The sequence below is a fragment of the Dufourea novaeangliae genome, unplaced genomic scaffold (genome assembly GCF_001272555.1).
Source record: "Dufourea novaeangliae isolate 0120121106 unplaced genomic scaffold, ASM127255v1 scaffold65, whole genome shotgun sequence".
In the NCBI taxonomy this organism is placed as follows: domain Eukaryota; kingdom Metazoa; phylum Arthropoda; class Insecta; order Hymenoptera; family Halictidae; genus Dufourea; species Dufourea novaeangliae.
The window spans coordinates 599,720-619,918 of NW_015373961.1; the positions used below are offsets into that span (position 1 = coordinate 599,720).

Below are 20,199 nucleotides of genomic sequence, written 5' to 3' on the forward strand. Positions count from 1 at the left end.
TTTCTTCGAGGAAAAGTTTGTTCATGACCGTGACGATGCGGGCGGATCGGATTCTCGATAAAATAGAAAAAGGAAGACAAAGAAAAATTCGCGAGCGAGTGGCGTGAAGTGCGAGTAGAAGCCGCAGCCCGAGGGTTGCCCCGCGCTTAATTAAGACGAGGACCAACGGCATCGCAATTATCCGACGAGTGCACGACAGTCTGACAGCTATTCTCGCGGCCCTCACCCTGTCCAGACGCTCGCTCGCTTGCCTTACTCGTCAAACTTTTCTTTCATTTTTCACCGCCTGCAAAGACAACTATTTTGTCGGAGACGCGCGGTGTCTTCTCTTCGCTAACGAACGCAGACTAGTTTTCCACGACGAATACTCCGACTAGTTTTCCACGATGAATACTTCGACTGGTTTTCCAAAACGAATACCTCTCTCCGCTCATTTTTGCCACGGGACCCCAATAACAAAATAGATTTATTTACAGGAAGTCCCTTTCGTTACATGAAAGTATAAAGATAAATTACAGGATATAAATACAAATTATTGGTCAAGTCCCAATAAGACCGAAATAGTTCGCGGACCCAACACACAGGAAGTCAGATTTCAGCCTGGTTCCATTTTCTAGATCGCATGAAGCTCGCGGTGTTCGACCGATCGAACCGAACAAAAATCGAACGGGTGGGGGATGAACGAAAAAGGTAAATGGAAACAAAGAATCGACAAACGAAGGAGAACATGAATGCTACGGTGGGTAAATCGAGAGTTCACACACAGACAGTCTAAAATGCACACACACCTGGTCGGTGTAAACGTACCCACGACACACCCCACAAACTAATGCTAATGAAACGGCACGTTTTCTAAAGACCACGAAAAATCCGTGTGCACTAAAAAAAGAAAAAGACAACAACAACGCTCTGAACACGGTGTGTCTCGTGGTCTCTAATGGGGATGATGATCGATGATCGGCGATGCGGCTTAGGCAGAGATGATACATGTCCCTTATCAAGGGAAGCACCCCCAATTGTCCGACTTCGATTTTAACGGAGTTTTGGGAGATGATAGTATACAGGTTCCTAATGATGTATGAGAAATATTAGGTGTAAACACCTGATAATTTTAAGAATATTAAGCAATTAAAGTTACGGACCTTCGAGACATATTGTGAATATATAAGTCAAAGTTATTGAAGTTGTGTTGGAAAAAAAAAGTAAAATCGATCCTAGGATTTTCGATATATCAGCCACACAACCTTTTACTTCGATAAGTTTGATATTCATAGTGTAGTTTCAAGGTACCGAAAGTTGAGGTAACTTTGTCCCAAGTCAGAAAATGATAACTTCCGATTTGTCAGTTCTACAAATTGTGAAAATTAAGTGAATACGTGAAAAGGTATTTCACGTAAAAAATACCTTCGGAAGAACTGCAAAACTAAAAACGATCATTTTTTAACTTTCGGACAAAGTTACCCCTGAATGAGTCAAAGTCATCCCAACCTACGGTACGTAACTTTAATTGTTCGTATCTTTAAAATTATCGTCTGTCAAAAATATTTCCCACATATCATTAGCAACCTGCACACAATCATTACACTGCGGATATTTACGCAAATTCAGAGTTCCAGACATTAATGTATAAACAAGAAATTCCCATAGAAATTTAGCTCCAGTACTAGATCCCTTATTATATTGACAGTAATATATAAATCCCATCAAATTTTCTTAAAACCTTCATTTCACTCCATTTTCCATGTTAAAATTTTCTGTAAAAGCATAAACATCCGCAGTATAAATAACTATCATCAAAAATCAAAGTCGGACAATTGGGGTCTCCTTTCCTTGTTCAGCATCAGCGCCCACATAGCTATGTATACAAAATACTCTAAATTCGCTAGGCGTGGTACACGAGGCAACAATAGAAAACAAAACTATATATATACATATAATATATGTATATACGATGATTCGTGCAATGCGTCTCGCGCGCTACCTGAATGATAGCGCTTCTCGTTGTGCGTGACACGACGTTGCGTGCGCCGTGCACGTGGCTGTGGTCGGCCACCGACACCGACTCCGACCCCGCCGACACCAACACCACCACCTCCACCACCACCACCGCTTCCATACCCCGTTCTCTCGACCCTTTCGATACCGAGGACGCCGACACCTCCACCATCGTTTCCAGCCCCTGTGCGCCACACACGACACATGTGTGCATATATATGCAAAAAGCCACCCTTTCCTCCTCCAGACTCTCTCTTTCTCTCTCTAACACATTCTCACCCTCTCTCGGTATTCTCGTTCCGATTCTCGAGAACACGAGGGGGCAAAACCGTCGTCGTTTTCCACTCCGCGTTTACGCCAGCCACCGCGGTTATATTTAATTATTAAAAATCCCGTAGGGGAACGGATCGCGACTCGACTGTCGAGAAATTTGCTTCCTCTTCGCTTTCAATTTTTGTTGAGAAATCTTCAGATAAAGAAAATTCAACCTGGAAAACAAGAAATATTCTTTTAAGTCCTAACTCCGAAACATGGAATGTTTCTTCTTTTTTTTCTTAATGGTTGTATCTCCAAATAGTAAAAATTAAAAGTTTATGTTGATAATTAGATCAAATTTTTGTTAAATATTACAAACAAAATATGTAGTCATTTAAAAAGAGAAACATAGATGATCTTAAAAATTTCGAGAGAAAAACATTTGGAAAAAAAAACGCCTGCAAGATAGTGACTAATTAATACCATTCGAACTACGTGTAAAATATTTTTTGCATTTTCACAATTAAAAAAGATATTCGGGGGGTCACACTTAAATGAAACACCGTGTATAAACCATAAACAATTTACAGAAATAAATATATAAAAATCATTCCCTAATTAGCTACAGATTACCAATAACAGGTCATTCCACGTGTGTTGCGCGATAAAAGGATAAAAAAAAGACACACTGAAGGACGATTCTGAACGCGCAACTCCACTGTTTTCTAACAGTGTTGTTGCTCGATCGCTAGCTCGCTCGCTGCATAGGAATGCTCCCGTAATACGGTTGCGGTCACGGTCCGCTCGAATACGATTCGACGCTATTAGAATAGGCTAATGTTCACGCGTACGTCACGCTCCACGGAATTTAATAACGTTCGAAGCGGACTGCGGTCGAACCGTGACAATATCGTGACCACCAATGTAAATCCCGAAGCTCGGTCCATTCTCAGTGCCGTACACCCGCGTGAATAGGGCCCCTATAAATACAGCTTATGGGGAAATTTCCGTTAATTGCATTGAAACACAATTTGAATGGGACACGAATCTATATTTGTCTCCAATGAACGTTCAAAGCAAGATGGCGTACAGATTTGTTAATAAAAATTTAGGACACTTCAAATTTCGGATTCTTCATGGCAAATTGAATTCTATACGAAAATTCAGAATTACGAAATTACGTTCGAGGTTTCGTCGAATATATGCCTGACGCGACGTGCTATTCTACTTAAGAGGTGCGTTCTTCAACTGTTCCACGAGTTGGTGACGTTCATTCCAATTTCATTCGTTAAATGAACCCGTTTATTTTCAAAGTTAAAATTTAAATTATCCAATTGTTTATAAATAGAAATTCACTCTGAAGTATATGTAAATTTTTCGTTGTCTCAATTTTTTTTTTAAATAATCGACTTATCCACTTTCAAAATAGACGGTCGAAATTTAAGTAGTTATAGCTCAACGATCAAGCCCAGGTATCAGCTGGATATCGACCGTTCAAGTAGTATAACCCATCGTGGTCAGGCGTATTTCTGTTGAATAGAACTCTCAAGTAGTATAATTCATCGTGTCAGACGTACTTCAGTTGAAGAACGCGACTCTCAAGTAGTATAATCCACCGCGTCAGACGTAGTTCGTCTGTATTTTCAACGATCAATAACTCGGAAATGAAGCCTCATACGCAACTTCGTCATTCTTCATTTTCGGCTTAGTTTGGCATGTAGAATTTACCCTGTGCGTGAAAATGTCCCTTATTTGTATTAACACCCTGTATATCGCGTGACAGGAGAGACACGGGAATCCGTGAACTTCCGACCCAGCCCATGTGTCGTCGAGAGTCGTTAGACAACTGTGACCACGCCACTCTGCTGTAACCGATGAAGCAGCGAACAACACAATAAAACCGTGGACAGGGATAATCACCAGTTACACGTAATCGTGTCGTCAGGTGGAAGCTATTGCCATTGTTCGCGGTTACGTGATTCGTCTTGGAACAGTTGTGAATCAATGAAGATGAAGAGGAGGACGAAACACTTGTTTTGCAGGAAACCTGGCGCCACCTTTTCTATGAATATACATTGACGAGAATCGATACTGTTCCATGAAATTTACGAATTCTACGACCTATAGCAAGATGGTATTAAAAAAAATTCGCCTTGCAAATATTCAAGGACACCTCGAATATCTAAAAGAGAAAACTAAGATATAAGAAATCAAACTGTATCCATCCAATGCGTCCCTTAAAATGCTCTGTAATTTATTAAAACATTTTTTGGTACAACTAATAGGTAATAAGTGAATTTAGATAGTAGTTCTTATTGACTCACCCTGTATCTATTACAGGCATTGTACATTATTCCAACGAAAAGTTCGAACCCAGTGGCAGTTCAGATTTTTTTATTAATCTCATTCACGTTCGGGGCCGGTCACTTCTTTTCCTATTTTTAACAGCGCCGCGTGAGAAACACGCGTGACGACCAACAACACGAAGGATATCGCGATGCTTGTTATACAAATCCACGCTTAATGTTTTACACCGTTAGCGAGAGCTATTAAACGCTGGCCTTGTACGCATAAGAAGCATAAAACGAACGAAGAACATTCCGACAAAAAGATCCTATGGGAAGAAACAAAAAAGAAAATCGAATTGATTATTCTATTTGTCCCAACTACTGGAAAGACTAGTGGAAAAAGAAATTTGAATTAGACCAAGCTAGAACATTCTTCATCCTGTTTCAGTCACCGAAAATTGACTTTCTTGCAACACATTTACAGAGCATCTTTTATTCCCTACAGATCTGTATTCCTCTTCGACGATACGTAGAACCTTCTTTAGTGAGGTCCTGACATGTAAATACTACAGAGTTTCATATTCGATGTTCAACCGTATTTAGAGAGCGTTTTATATTCCATAATGGTTACCGATTACCCTATTCGATGGTAATAGACCGCCTAATCATCTTAATTGCCACCGTCTGAATCATGGAACGCGTCGGATCGCTCGCGCGCAGTCTTTGAAAACAACGGGTCGAATTAGTTCCCATCGTTGAGAACAATGCATAATAGGCCGAATAAGACTGGTCAACGAGCTGCAACGCGGAAGAAAGCATTGTGTTGCTGGAATAAAATCGGCACGGTTCGAAGGATTCGCTGGTAAAATGAAAGATCGCGATAACACTCGCGACGAACTAGCGCAATATCGTCAAGTTTTGGTGTCTCGAAGAAAATAAGAATGCTGTAGAAGAGATCCATGAATCGAAAAAATCCGAAAAAGTTTCGGATGTATTATAGCTCCGAGTAGTTAACTACAATTAATTTTTATGTAGCCAATTCCGAAGTGTCCATATTTTAAAAAAATTATCCATAAAAAGAAGAAATTGGATTATATCCTCATTTTTTTTTTTACAATTTTTTTTACTAATTCTTTGTTATTATACCATTGCTTTTTTCTATACAATTGCAAGATAAATGGTTACGAAATATTATTGTTGAGCTGAAATCATTTTTATTAAGCCCTCTTATTTTTCCACTGTAACCATCCAGAAAGCTCATTTCGATCAGTTCATTAGTTCAATAGTTATGATTTATGAAAGAAAGGGTGACACTATACTGCAAACTGCTGTAAACGTAATAATTTTTTAATTTTTGAAAAATTCTTCAAGATAGGTACGTTTATATATCGTTAAAGATTACAATATATCCAAGTTTCAACGAAATCCAAAATGTTACTCGATAAAGTGTCCGACATCGCGTGGAATGACCCGTACGGGACAATACCAGATGCATATTACGTCGCGTATAACGAGCGGATAACGCGGAAGTGGCTGTTCCGCCGCGTCCAGGTACAGTTAAACAGTATGTTGACTAGGGACCGATTGCAACGGTTCGACCGATTCCAGCTGTGGCCGCAGCAACGACCGAGCAGAGCCCGTACACTTACTCGCGACCGTTCCGATTCTGTCGTCGTTCGAACCGTGAAAATTACATTCGAATGAGGAATACATTATAAAACATCCTGCAGATGACACTGTACGTGAAAAAGAAAACGATCACTCTGGCAGAAGGCTGTTATGTCTTTTCTGAAAATAGCGAGAGCACAGCTCCACGTATTAGATGAATGGAAAAGTTTCGATGGATTTCACCACCAGGTCTGAAAGGGTTAATCCAAATGAAAAGAAAGCTAATTCTAATTTTTGCTTCCACAAAATACTAGAAAACACGCGTTAGTGAAAGTGTTAAATGAGTTCAAATTTTTGTTCTTTAATAACAATTCACCGTGTCACATTGTTATCGATGTATAATATATCAACAGAATTGTTTTTTGTTTTCACAAAATCGCGGAATATTATCGAAACTTTCGCAACAGCCGCGATATACAAAGGAGGTTGCCTTTTAAAGAGAAACCAGTCAATGTCATCCATGACTTCCCAGAAAACAACTCACGCGATTACCAATGATAAGATGAAGTAGTAAAAGGTGTCGTGCTGATAGCACGTCGAAGAACCATCGGTGAAATCTCATGGACAGGAAAGTAAAATCAATCGTCGTTACAATGACCAACAAAGAAAAAGATGTGCAACACCTCTACAAGGCTTTCGAATGCACAACGTAGAAATTAAGGTGTTTCCACTTATGTTCTATTCACACCATAATCTGGTCCAGATCTAAGCTCCTTATTACAATAATCAAAAAAAGATCTTCATGAAAGACTCTTAGATTTCTTATCGCCAGATCTTCCTCGAACAATTCTAGACTTTCTTAAGATATGTTTTCACGCGACGAAAAGAATGGATTTTGCCCTTACCCCCAAACAAAAAAATAAAATGAAATTTACCTTAAAACTAATTTTGATAATAATATTATGCAATTTACCTTAAAACTAATTTTGGTAATAATATTATGAAATTTACCTTATGATAAATTTTGATAATATTATGAAAATTAGCTTTAGATAAATTTTGATAATAATATTATGAAATTTACCTTTAGATAAATTTTGACCTCCCCATGATTGATAACCTGACTACGACCATGGTTACGGTCGTTACAAATCGACGCAGAGAAAAAAAATTTCCGAAACGATGGCTGGCGACAACACGAACGTGTCGAATGCGCGCGATAATGACGGTTCTTGGTTGTTTCGTAAGAGAGGAAAACCCGTTGGAAGAGGCGACGTATGGAAAACGTCGGCCGAAGACAACAAGGATTACGCGGCGGCTTGTGTGTCCTCTGTCAGTTCCTCCCTTTATTTCCCATTACGATTGCATCTGCCGGCTACGGCATTGTGCGCACACGGCGGAAAGTAAGCGTTTTCTATGTCTTGAGAATCGGAACGCGATTAATATTATGACCGACGTCGACGAGAGAGACTTGGTTGTTGCGTTTGGATGTGGCGCAATAATGGGCGCGTGCGCGCGCGGACGAATGTTAAAGATGCGTCTACGCTATGTAGCATAACACGTTATCTAGAAACGTTATGAAACTTGTTAGAAAAATACAAACTTGCTAGTTACAGTCAAAAGTATGGGACCAAAGTTCATGACTGATGGAATAGTAACTAATGTATTTAATAAAAATTATGGAATTAATACATATGAAAATTGTTTCCAATCAGTTTTAGCACAATACTTTTATCAAATCTTTTTTTCATTATCAGACCTGGTCTCACACTTACAACCTGTAGTGTATATGTTATCTATCAAGTGTGAAGTCATTATTAATAACGAGATGCGAAATGTTGTACAAACTTATTAGAGACTTGTCGAAAAGATGTAATCTTGCAACAAATTATCAAAATATGTTGTGTATAGCAAGGTCATGTAACAATTTGTTATATAACACATGTTTCGCTGTATAGTGTAGACGCAACTTTAGATTTTATCCCTCTTCAAACACGCTCCGCGAGGACGCGAACCAATTATGGAATGATTACGAATGTATCGCGAAATCGAATAAACAAAATACAGCCATAACGAATTCTACGTGATTCAGTGAATCTTCGAAGAGATCGAAAGCTCTTCTACGGAAAATGGTTGATCAATACCGCGTGTGCGAAATTCAAACAATGGAAATGATAGAATTTAATAATATGACGCGAATGAATCGAAAATTCGATAGCCAAGAACGCGTTGTTCGATAAAGTCGAGCGAAGCCCACGTGATTTCTGCCGCCCACGCGCTCGATCGTCGTTAAGCGAAATCGATAAACGCGGCGGGAAACCCCTGGCCACTTTTCCACGGTAAAAGTAAAACCTTCCGCGGACACGAGCCAGGAAACAGCGTGTAAAAGTGACGTGTACAAGAATCGTGGATTTTACGACCACGTCGTCGCGAGGTTCTCATTCGTTCGCGCGCCCGCGCGCACCATTAGTTTCCTTTAAAATGAGTTGTCGATAAAGCATGATTCGTATATACGCTAGGGTGATTTGCGAGCATACGGAAAATCTCGACTTACCCAGCTGCTTCGAGGCATACTGCTGAAGTAGACGTGTCCGTTTCTTTTCGTACCCTTTTTGCGTTATGTCCCCTGGAACGAGAAAATTAGAGGTATGAGTTCATCACTTCTGTATTTTTGCTGCTTTGTGGGAATAGAGAAAAGAATGGTGGAAAACGGAAAATAATAAAAAATGACACTGGAAGTTTCTTCGTATTTAAAAAAATTCTTTAAAAAAAGAAATCCTGAAACAAGTCTTTTTACTATATGGTGCCAATGGTGTCATTTTCAATGATGTCTCAAAAATATTTTACTTCCAAGTCAATTTCACCCACTGTGACAACTACGTTTGATAAAACTGGTGTGACAACGGAAAATAAATTTGTTTTTCAATTTGATTTCCAATTAAACCGTCCACCATTTACAGTGCACAAAGTATTCTAAAAGCATCTTATGCTCTATCTTTCTGCCCTCCATCGACACCTGTTATTCCCCCCAAACGAAACTGGTAATCACAATTGCCCCCGAAAATGGGAGAATAAAGAGATGGATTCATTTCGAGCTGAATCGATTTTGCCCCCGTCGAGAGGCGAATTTCTCAACAACAACGACACCGAGCTACGATCTCCATCGACAACCGAAAAAGGACGTCGTCACTCGATAGCTGGACACGCGATCTCGTTCGGGATAATTTGTTTCGCGCGCGTTGCACGAGAACCCCGTCGATGGAATTCCGAGGACGATCGGTGAACGGCTGAAATCGTCGTGATTCAATTCGCAGACGACGAAACGAGTCGAAAAAGGAGAGGCTGAACGGGACTCCAACGAAAGCCTAATGAAGGGAATTCTGATGCCGAAAAACGTGAATTTCTCTGGAAATCATTGGCGGAAACGAGCCCACCATATCGGACCGCCTTTCGGCACCGATCAGCGTGAAGACTTTATCTTGTGCATTTAATTGGTCGTCGGCGGAATTGAATATTCTTGCACGGGAAGGACCCCAACTGGTCGACTTCGATTTTAACGGGGTATTGTAAAATGATAAGTACACAAATTCCTAATGACGTAGATGTATGAAATATTTGGTGTAGACACTGGATAATTTTGAAGATATTAAACAATTAATGTTACGATCCTTTGAGATATATTATGAATATACAGGTAATTCTCGATAAGTCTTCGAAGACTTCTCGACACTGAACATTAAATATTTCATAAACTAAGTCCCAAAGCAAGAAAACGATCATTTTCGATGTTTCAGCTCTACAAATTCTTAAATTAAGCTGATTTTTACGTGATAAGATATTTCACGTAAAAGTACCTTCAAAGGAGCAGGTTCAGAAAAAGAGAAAAGATTCTACAGTTTTGGAATTTAAAGTATTTCGCCGCCATAACGGGCATTAATTCATACCGGTGAGATACTCTAAATTGTTCTGCCGATATTTATCTATGGTCTGTCGATATTTATCGAAATTCCTGTATCAGTAATGTAATTTTCTAGAATCCACCGTTAGATCCTTCAACCGCGGAAGGAGATGAGGAATGCGCGCTTTCGTAGGAAGGATCGAACCGAAGCTTTTAACCAAGAATCTATCCGCCTAAGCATCACGACGACGATCTTTGATTATTTATGGAAGATCGTTCGTTGGAAGTATTCTGGGCGAGTCGACAGCAATGATACACGGCGGTGGTATTCGGTTGCATGGCGTTCACGAAACGATTCAGTGATTAATTCCACTGTGGAAAGAAACAAAACGGGTTCTGTTCGTTCGTGAAATTCTCTTCTGAACAGAGGGGGGTATGCGCATTGTACTTATAGGATTTCTGCAGCGCAACAAGCCGCCTTTTGCCCACACGTGTCTTGCACGACGGCGAAACGGGTTGGCATGCTGAACGCGCGCTAGGCGTCACGCCTCGTAACTCGAGAAAATGCCTGGAGAATCGATCGGCTAACGGCCGAGACACGGATTTTTCCAGGTGCCGAGCAACCGACACGGAACGAAACTGGGCCATGCAGCAATATCACTCGGATTCGCTTAACCCTTAAACGGTGAGATGGGGTCTAAGATTGCTCACGAAGATTTGTAATAATTTCACTTGAAAATTTCATGGAACATTCTTAAAAGCTTCAACTTTCGATTCCTACCAAAAAATCGCAAGGTCAACGATGAAATCATTGAAAAAGAAATGTTATAAAAATTTCTTTCTGACACAAGCCTTGTGGAACTGTCAATTACATTTTCATAAAAAATTATATGGTTATAGATTTTTTTACGAAGATTATGATGGCATAGAAAAAAGAAGATATGTTAATGATTAAATAAAACTAAAAATTAAGATCAAAGTATGCAAACTTAGCTTTCTTCGAGATTCATTAATATCTGGTTTCCATTTAAATAATTATTACTTTTTACTCGATGACGTTTTTTCCAAAATATATCTCAAATAACTGTTATTTTTGGTTTCTGGAAGTTAGCCTACAGAAAGCAAAGTGTTTCGTTGGATAAGGTGGACGTGGAGCTCGGAAACGGAGCTCCACGGTTCTTTATCTCCCCGGGCTATCCGACCGCTAGTTAAAAGTTATCGGTACGCGGATCGACTGGTCCTTCGGGGCAAAGTGCATATTGCGAAGCCGGACTCAGCGAGAACGAACGCGAACAACGTCGATGGGAATTATTGCACGGTCGAGTTATGCTCGTGGGGGCACACAGAGAATGAAGAATTTCTCAGCTGGGGGATGCGCGCGTGAAACCTACGCCCATTAACCGCAAACTACCCCCGCTTAACCTCCAACCCCATCCCCAGGGGCTAGGACATTGACATCTCAGCCAGACGATTAACCCTTCAGTCACGATAAAGCCACACACCGCTTCACGATGTTTTATAGATGATTCTTCGACGCTTCTTTTAATCGAAAGATAGCATAGGCCTAGAAATGATTTTTCCAATTCTGTTCCCCTCCCACCTACGGATAGAAAACGCGTTTTACATCGGACTGGATGAGACTTTCCGATATATAGAAAATTGTTCAAATTCAATATTCCATAACTCTGTTAATATTCATCAAAATTTGGTTAAATTCAAATGTAAATTCAAGCTTGAACCTTCTACTTTTTGGGCTTATTGTTCGATTTCATTTAACTCGGTGCTCATGGGGTAAAATCTTCCCTTATAAAGAGGGCCGTCAAATTATGAAAATTTGTCCTTATTTTAGAATGAATTTATCTCATGGGCAGCAGATATATTGTCACCTTGATATCTAAAAAAGACATAATGAAATCAAACTGTGTCCACCCCATGAGATTGCTGAATTGGGACCATCGCCTAAGTTGCACCATTATCCTAACTTGTCATCTGTAAGCAACTTATGCTATACAATAGACAGTATGCATATGATAGTGGTAATTGCATTAACTAACTTAGTCTAAAAACAATATACAGGATGAACCACGCATCGTTATCAGTAGAGATTACTCTGTTATTAGCAATCCGATCGAAACTCTTTTTATCAGGTATAACATTGTTTCAAGAGAGCTTTGACGTGATTATAGCAAATTTTTTGTCAACTCTTTTTTTTTTTCATGATTTTTCAAGGTCACCTTCAATTTTTTGCAAATACACCTATAACTCTTTTTATAATTTATCATATAGCGAAAATTTCTTACATACGACAAGTTAGAGTACTGCTCCAACTTAGGCGATGGCCTAAATTCGACAAGCATCCTTTATATAGTATATCTATTATCAGGAATTGAGTCCCTAACGGTACCCTCGTATATATCTGAAACACGAGTCTTACTAGGTCTCCTCCTCAACGACGAGCACTTTCGCACAAGAAACACCGGTTGCCCAGAAGCCTTTCGTAGCTGTGACTTCCGCCTAAGTGGTCTCCGCCTAAGCCCCGACCTCTGCCTCTTCAGCTGTTGCTGCCTGGTCTGGCTTGCCTGCGAAGTCACGTTCTTCCGTCGTTCGACCACCCCGTGACAATTGGTTTCCTCGTCCTCGGTATCAGTGGACGACAGACATCGGCCATAGTACGTCGACTCGGTGGTCCTGGTCTTCTCCGTCCCCACAGAGCCACTCGAGCCTTTCGACAAGAAGCTGAGAAACTGGTTGCTGGCGAAGTAGTTGGACGTGGCCGATGGCTGCCAGGTGGTCCGACGTGCTAGAAGACCGCTGGTCCGTAGTTCCTCGGAGAACAGCTTGTCCTCGTTGAAGTCGCTGATCTTCGGCGCTGGACAGCCCGAGGACGACGAAGTCGTGGTGGCGGATAAAGAGCCCAAAGGTGACGACACCAACGAGTTCAAGACGACGTCGTCACGTCTGTCGTTGAAGTCGCCCGAGAGCAACAGCTTGAGATCGTCGAACTGATCGTCCGATAGATTCGACGACCAGTCGTCGATCCTCTCGATCACGGGATCCTCCAACTCTGGGAAGTATCTGATCTCCCGCCAGACACGTCTCTGACGTCGCGAACGTCTCCTTTCTGGTGGTACGAACCACACAGGGCTGTTCGATCGTGGTGGTTGCGACGATGGCGTTGTTGTTGCCGTCTTCTTCGTTCTCTGAGAGGTTCGTCTGCCACGACGTCGAGAGCTAGATCGTCTGGAACTGTTTGTCCGCTTGAAGTAACCCTCCGTGCTGACGCTTGGCGATGGTTTCTTTGTTCGACGGTTGAAGAAACCATTCCTTGTGCCCCTGTGTGTAGCCACGTCCCGTACACACACACACAGACAGATCGAATTTAGGACGATTGGAAATCGTGGTCGAACGATGAGATTCGCGGGAATTCCGGGCCGGGTAAGTTTTGAATGATTACTTTGATATTTAAAGAAGCGTGGTTTGTGTAATACAGGGTTGAGTATTTGTGTCCTTCATTCCCGAATTAGTTCTCTTATGTACAAATAAATGACGGATATGTTAGCATAAAGACGTTTTAATTTCTTTACCTTTCTATTCCCAGATATTTAATCGATCAAAAATGGAGTCTCATATTCGGTGCCATTACTCTACAACGATATATCCTTGATAACACATCTGGTTCCTCTTTTCGAAGGAAGGTTAAAGTCCCTTCGAAAGTGACACAAAGATTCAAATCCTTTTTACCCTTTACCACAAGAAAACCAAAGGTCTAAGCAGCTTCGGATCGAATTGGAAATTCAATTTCTTAATTCACATTACACTTCGAAACATGAACATCACCTGACAAGGTCCTCTATCCCCACTCGTTTGAATTTCCCATCCGACCAACGTCACTTTCTCGTTTCCAAAAGTACACGTTTCTCGATTCACTCGTAACCTCCACCGAACACATATTTCTTCCTTACACAAAAAAAAAAAATGTTTCAAACCCCATAAAACTCCGGCCCGTCGTTCACGAAATTTCATCGATCGAAAAAGAAAAACAAAAATAAACAATAGTAACCCTGCACGAAAATCGGCCAGCTTGGCGATCCTAAGGGAGAAACCGAAAGCGGACGAGGATGCATCCTTCCCGTTCACAGTTTTCTCAGGCGCAGATACCGTCCTGGCGATCGTTGGCTGTGGTCTCCTCTCCTTTAGCGCGCTGTCCAACGAATGATGAACAGACGGCCCGTTGGAGGACGAGGACGGATACGGAACAGGGACCGCGTCCCTCCAGATCCTGCCCAGGCTGATACTGACGCTGGGCGGTCCTTCGACGGACAACGGTTCCTGGGCCTGTAGAATATCCTGCTGGCTGCTACCATTCACCTCGATCGTCTCACTCGAGGTACGAAACGGTCGCGAGGTCAGCAACACCGGTGACCCGTCCAGCTCGAGCACCTTCAGATCATCTGCCACGTGGTCGGCCGTGGATTCGTTCGATTTCTGATATCTGGTGATGACGATCTTGTTCTTCCCTGTCGCCTGAGGAACAGCAACCTGATGAAATTTATTCGACAGATGATCCTCGTGTAGCTTCTCCCTGGACGATGAACTGACACCTTGCAGCCACTCGTCGTAGCTGATCGATTCCCGACTGAGCGTGTCATCCTGAAGCTTTCGAGGCTTCTGATCCTTCAATGAATCTTCTTTTATCGACACGCTCTTTTTGGACTCTGTTATATCGTCATCTGTTGTTTTTATTATTATTATACTCTTCTCGATCGGTTTCTCGTCGTTCGGCTGGACCGACGACAGAGGGACCGTGCTCGGCTCGAGGCTCTTCTGTAGCTTGTTCCGTCGTTTGCCACGGTCCAGATAACTCTTCCTTATCGATATCCTCTTGAAGGACTCGCTCCGCTTGAAGGACGGCTCGTTACGGTCCTTCTTGCGGCCCACGAGCCTTCGCAGATTCTCGAAGGACAACGGCCTCATCGGTTCGGCCCTTCGCGGATCTTCACCGCGTGGCGGTTCAACGGGATTCGTCGCCCAGTCGCATCGGTTCAGCGGGATGAGTCGCGCAGTCGCATCGGTTCCGGCATATCCGTTCCTCTCACCTCACTCGTCGTTCTTGTGTTGCCGAACACGCGTCTACGTGACTTTTTCTTTGAATACCGGGATCTCATGTGTACAAAGTACCACACAAACACACACAAATACAGTAAATATTCGATGACAGGAACGTGAACTCTTTCTCTCGATTCCACGTCAAGCTTTCCTTGTTCTTCTTCTTCTTCTTTTTTATGGGATTGAAATGTCCCCAAAACTCTTTACCTCGACTCCACGTCAAGCTTTCCCTCTTCTTCCTGGGGTTGAAATTTCCCCGGAACTCTCTACCAACTCCACGTCAAGCTTTCCCTCCTCTCCTTCTTTCTGAGATTGAAATTTCCCCGAAGCTCTTTTCCTCGACTCCACGTCAACCTTTCCCTCTTCTTCTTCCTGAGATTGTAATATCCCCGCTGAATTCCTTTCGACTCCCCGCTGTCTCGTTCGCCGGCTCGCAGCAGGCAATCCCGGGGGGTTCCCTGGAACGGAGGTTCAGCTTCGTTTCCGCTTTTGGTTCTCTCTCCAGGCTGTTATCGCGCGGTCGAATCTCCTGGCTGGTACTCGAAGGTGGAGCCAAGCAAAAGGATTCCTCGCGAACATATACGGCTTGGCGTGGATTATATTCGGCCCTTCGAACGAGCCACACGTCCTCCTCGAGTCCTTCCAAGGAGACAGAGACAGAGAGACCTTGCGAGTTTCCTCCACACTGGTTCTATTCTGGATCTCTCTCTTTCGTTCGTATCGTTCGTTCCTCTCCTGCTCACGCTCGGTCCGCGAACAAGCGAGCACGCTTGCGCGTTTCAGCGATGGTTAACGTGTAACTCCGAGGCCTTCCAGTCGCGGATCACCGTGGCTTTCCTTTTTCGACGTGCCGTGGCCGCGTCGTTTCTCCTCCTTCTCCTTCCTCTTCATCGCCCTTCTCTCCTCCTTCCCTTTTCTCCACTCCTGATGCTGCTGCTGCCGATGTTGCCTTCGCTGCCCTGCGACCAGCCCAGGATCTGCTCCTTCGACAAAAACGTATTCGGCGCTGCGGACCACCGGGGGCCGATGTTGTTGCATGGGAAAAGTTACGCCGGGTACGACGAGAACCTTGAGCGTTTCAACGAGGAATCATCGCTTTTTCTGGTTCCGTTCAAACTAATAAAATGCGTTTCGTGGAGTCCAAACTAATAAAATGTACTTCGTAGAGTCCTCTCGAGTAATGATAGAAAAATCGAAGGAGATAGTATCGATTCCCACACTAGGCGTCAGTGCAAAAGCGATTTTCAATTTGCCTTCACGATGATTGCGTTTAACTCTTTTTTTTCGGCGGTCGAACAACAACTGGTTGTTTCCTCCAACATTCCAGCAGTAATAGCGAAACGATACCGTTTCTCCGTGTACGAGGCCTCGTTCGTAAACTATCACGGATCAGCCTGAGAAGATCTTGGGACGATACTTTCTCCGCCCTCGAACGATTACGACACCGATTTCACCCTCTCCGCCTCCCAACAGTCTCACCGTGTGTATTTATTATTTCGTGTCGGCGGGAAACGCGCACAACACAACACTGCTAGGCACGAATATATTAATTTCCCTTCCCTCCACGGTGTGCCTCGACGGACACGCTACGGAATCACTGAATTAATAATATTAAAAAAAAATATATATATATCTTCGTGAAACGGCACGTTTCATTCACCTCGTCGAGCCACAACACCTGGGAGAACCATCAAAACGTAACGAATCACGGAGGCAGCGCGAACACGTATGATGGTATTTACATTTTTCACGCCCTCGACTGTGTGTATCGTCGTGTATCGGTTTCACTGGTTCTCATTCACCGAAGGAAAATTTCCCGCTGAATTCGTGAATTCCACGTGGCATGCCACAAACCAGGTGGTATCACTGGAAACACGAAACATGGGGTCACACAGAAAACACAAACACAGACACATTGGTCTCGAGGAACACTTCTGAACCCACCGGCACCGCTTTTGCTCCTTTTTTTTTCGAAATTTTGTTTTCTTTGGAAAAATAGAGGGGAAACGCCTATTTCGAATTTTTGACGATTGCAATGGAATACTGTATTACAATGATGGCCAAACCTTGGCAGGAGAGGAGCCATATGAGTCGTTCACAGGTTAGAGTGAATATAATCTATATAATATTAAATAATGGTTTGTCAAGTTTCAATTCGTTCAATAAATAACATTATTTTATTATAAAAATTAGAATTTCCATGTTTAATCAATTGAAAATTCTTTATCTAGACGATGAATTTGCCAATGTCTAACTGCATATATGTCGATGTGCGTTTTCCAGAGGATAAAAGAAATTCGGTTCTGACCATTTTTCAGCTGCTAAATTCCGATATTTCCGGATGATCATGTATATCGGGGCTGAGGAAAAACGACAAAATATACAAACAATTTCGTGCGGATGCCTCGAGTGAAAGGCCGTCGATGGTTCGTAAATAAAGCGGAGATTTCAACCGGCTTGAAAATTTATGCCCCGCCGATGTAAATACCAGTTTCCGCGGCGTGAAACCGACTCGCGCGGGCGGTCGGTATACGGCTGAAACAGCCTTCGCCGCGGTTAAAGGGAGTTAAGGGAGTGCAGTCGGGTCGGGCCCTTTCGAATCATGGAAAACGCAGATCCTCGAAGTTCGTCGTCCATGAGAGAACGCTTCGCCGACTTCAAGTGTATATAGACAGCATATACAACCGGAATTGTTTATGTCGACCAGCGTGTTTGTGGATGCTGTGTCACGCTTTGCTCCATTCTCGTTGACACTGACTGAGAATTTGCATACTGTCGCGTATTATACCGGATTCGAGTGACAGAGAGACTCTTTATGCGAAGGCAGGAAACTCTGAAGTGTTGGACCAATGCAGGGCCAGTTTTTCGTAAACAAACGGGACTTGGTTGAATATGAAAAATTACACAGGGAATTGTGGAGAGATGTTTGTACTTGTTATATATATCATCCGATTTGTTGTATATATGTCTTGTCAGGAAAAAAGCCACGTCTCACATGTTTTCACTTGTTTCAAGTTCTGAACGCCTTTTTCTTCTTGTTAGCAATAATGTTTCCTTGTTTTCCTTTTACGATATAAATGTAATATTTCCCTCGGGTTGCATGATATTCTTCTGTGCACTTGTTCTTTTTTTTGTTTGTAATGCTATTTCTGGGAGAATACAAATATGAAATATAATTTCGTTCGTTTTATTTTATAGAAAGTAAGCTATAGTATTTTGGACTTACATTGCTTTGCCTAATGAATTAAATATTGGCCTCAAATGGTATTATTTCCTTTGAAAAAATACATTGAAATAAATACATAAATTCTATACTCTACGGCTCAATTAATGCATAAACTCAAGTTTTTTGAAATTATGACACGAGGCGTTTTTCCTTGCGGCCACAGGTACGTAATTGGTGGTAGGTCATTTCCCTAATCACTTACTAAAAGGGTTCAAAAAAGGGGGAAAACCTTATTCCTCTCTATGTAAACGCAATATTTCTCCAGACTATGAATGCTCGTTAGCCAAAGAGCAGACTACTCTCGTTAAACGTTTTCAAATGACATCGGTACAAACAGTCAAGCACTGCATCCAATCTCCTCCGGTTCACCGTCCACCCGTTTCACAGAAAATCGCACAGGAGAGCCTCACGCTGTGGATACACCCAGCGAGGGAGTCGGTACAGGGGCTCTCTTTCACCAGGGGCCAGTTTCGACGCGCGTTCACGTGCATCCAAGGTTCCCTTTGTCCTCGTACAGAAACTTCGCGACACAAGGGTCCAAAAAGTCGAACATCTACCAAAACAAACCTCGAATACCCTCCATAATTCCAATATTTGACCCCCAAGTACCCTCGAAGCGCGAACTGAGGATCGATCGAAGATCAATATAGGCAAAAGTGTCGAAAAACAACGAACCACGGGTCCAAAGACATAGCAAAACTATGAAAATCGTAGTGGAAACTACATCAGTAACGTCTATTTGGATACAGTTTGAAAAAAGGACGAGAAAGAGAGATAGTAAAAAAGGGCAGCGTCTACAGGCAGAGATGGGCAATTCGAATAACAAATAACAGATAAAAAGAAAAAATCTACTGGTCAAAGTAAAACCCTGCCTAACTTAGAGGAGCAACATTTTTATTGACCTTCTGGTACAAATCTCTGGAGGAATTACACTTCGAAATATACTACAGTTTAAAACCTAATCGAAACAATTATGGATCACAGCCAGAAGAAACGTGAATACAACTATCTAACAATTTCATATTCTGAGATCGCCATTTTTACACCCCAATCCTAATCTAGAGTTCAGATAATCTCAGACATTGCCATTTCACCATATATATACTATTCCAATAAAATTCCGCCCAACTCTGCAAAAAGTATACAACCGACGAACAACAGGGAAGCTGAAGAGCACCAACCAAGGCGCCCATATAGAACCAAGTGTATCGCAAAGCGGCGCGGTGTGTACAGGGTGTCTCTGGTGTCGTAGCGTACTCGAGGCGCAGGGGTCGTCGCCGGCGGGTCGTCCCGACGCGCACTGGTCTACCCTTATCGCGTAGGGCAGAGAGAGAGAGAGAGAGAGACCCACGAGGAGGATCAAGCGAGCTAGACCACCGGGCGAGGGCCCACGAGACGGAGAAAAACTCTCGTAGCTGCGCGTAGCTGAAGTCGCGTCGAATCACTGGCATTTCGCGAGAGCTCTCGACGCTGCTGCACCTCTCCCTGGCTCCACGGAGGAGAACGAAGAGAGAACCACACGGGGACCCGACCAACACACACACAGAGAGACTGAGCAAGAGAGATAGAGAGGGGGCAGAAGCGGCCTGAGAAGCGGGCCCCGCTGAATAAAAGTCACGCCGCGAGACGAGGATGTAGAAAGAGGGGGGGTAAAGAGAGAGGGACGGAGGGAGGGAGGGGAGTAATGGTGGTATGCCGTCCGTCCACTCTCGCCTGCACACAACTCTCTGGCTCTCCTGGCTCTCCCTCGCAGCATCCCATTCTCCTCCTCCTTCTCCACGTCTTTTCCATCTTCTTTCCTCCTCTATCTTTCTCTGTTTCTT

At 42.8% G+C, this 20,199-nt stretch overlaps 1 protein-coding gene across 1 annotated transcript in view; it reads right to left on the bottom strand.

Moving 5' to 3' along the window:
* LOC107186620 (disco-interacting protein 2 homolog A) overlaps nt 1-15,018 on the bottom strand; it is a 34,494-nt gene extending 19,476 nt beyond the window's left edge. The window contains 5 exon segments of the mRNA XM_015574514.1: nt 1,982-2,179; nt 8,701-8,772; nt 12,479-13,377; nt 14,105-14,732; nt 14,799-15,018. Coding sequence (XP_015430000.1) covers nt 1,982-2,179; nt 8,701-8,772; nt 12,479-13,377; nt 14,105-14,732; nt 14,799-15,018 — 2,017 coding nt within the window.
* Nucleotides 15,019-20,199: the final 5,181 nt, after the last annotated feature.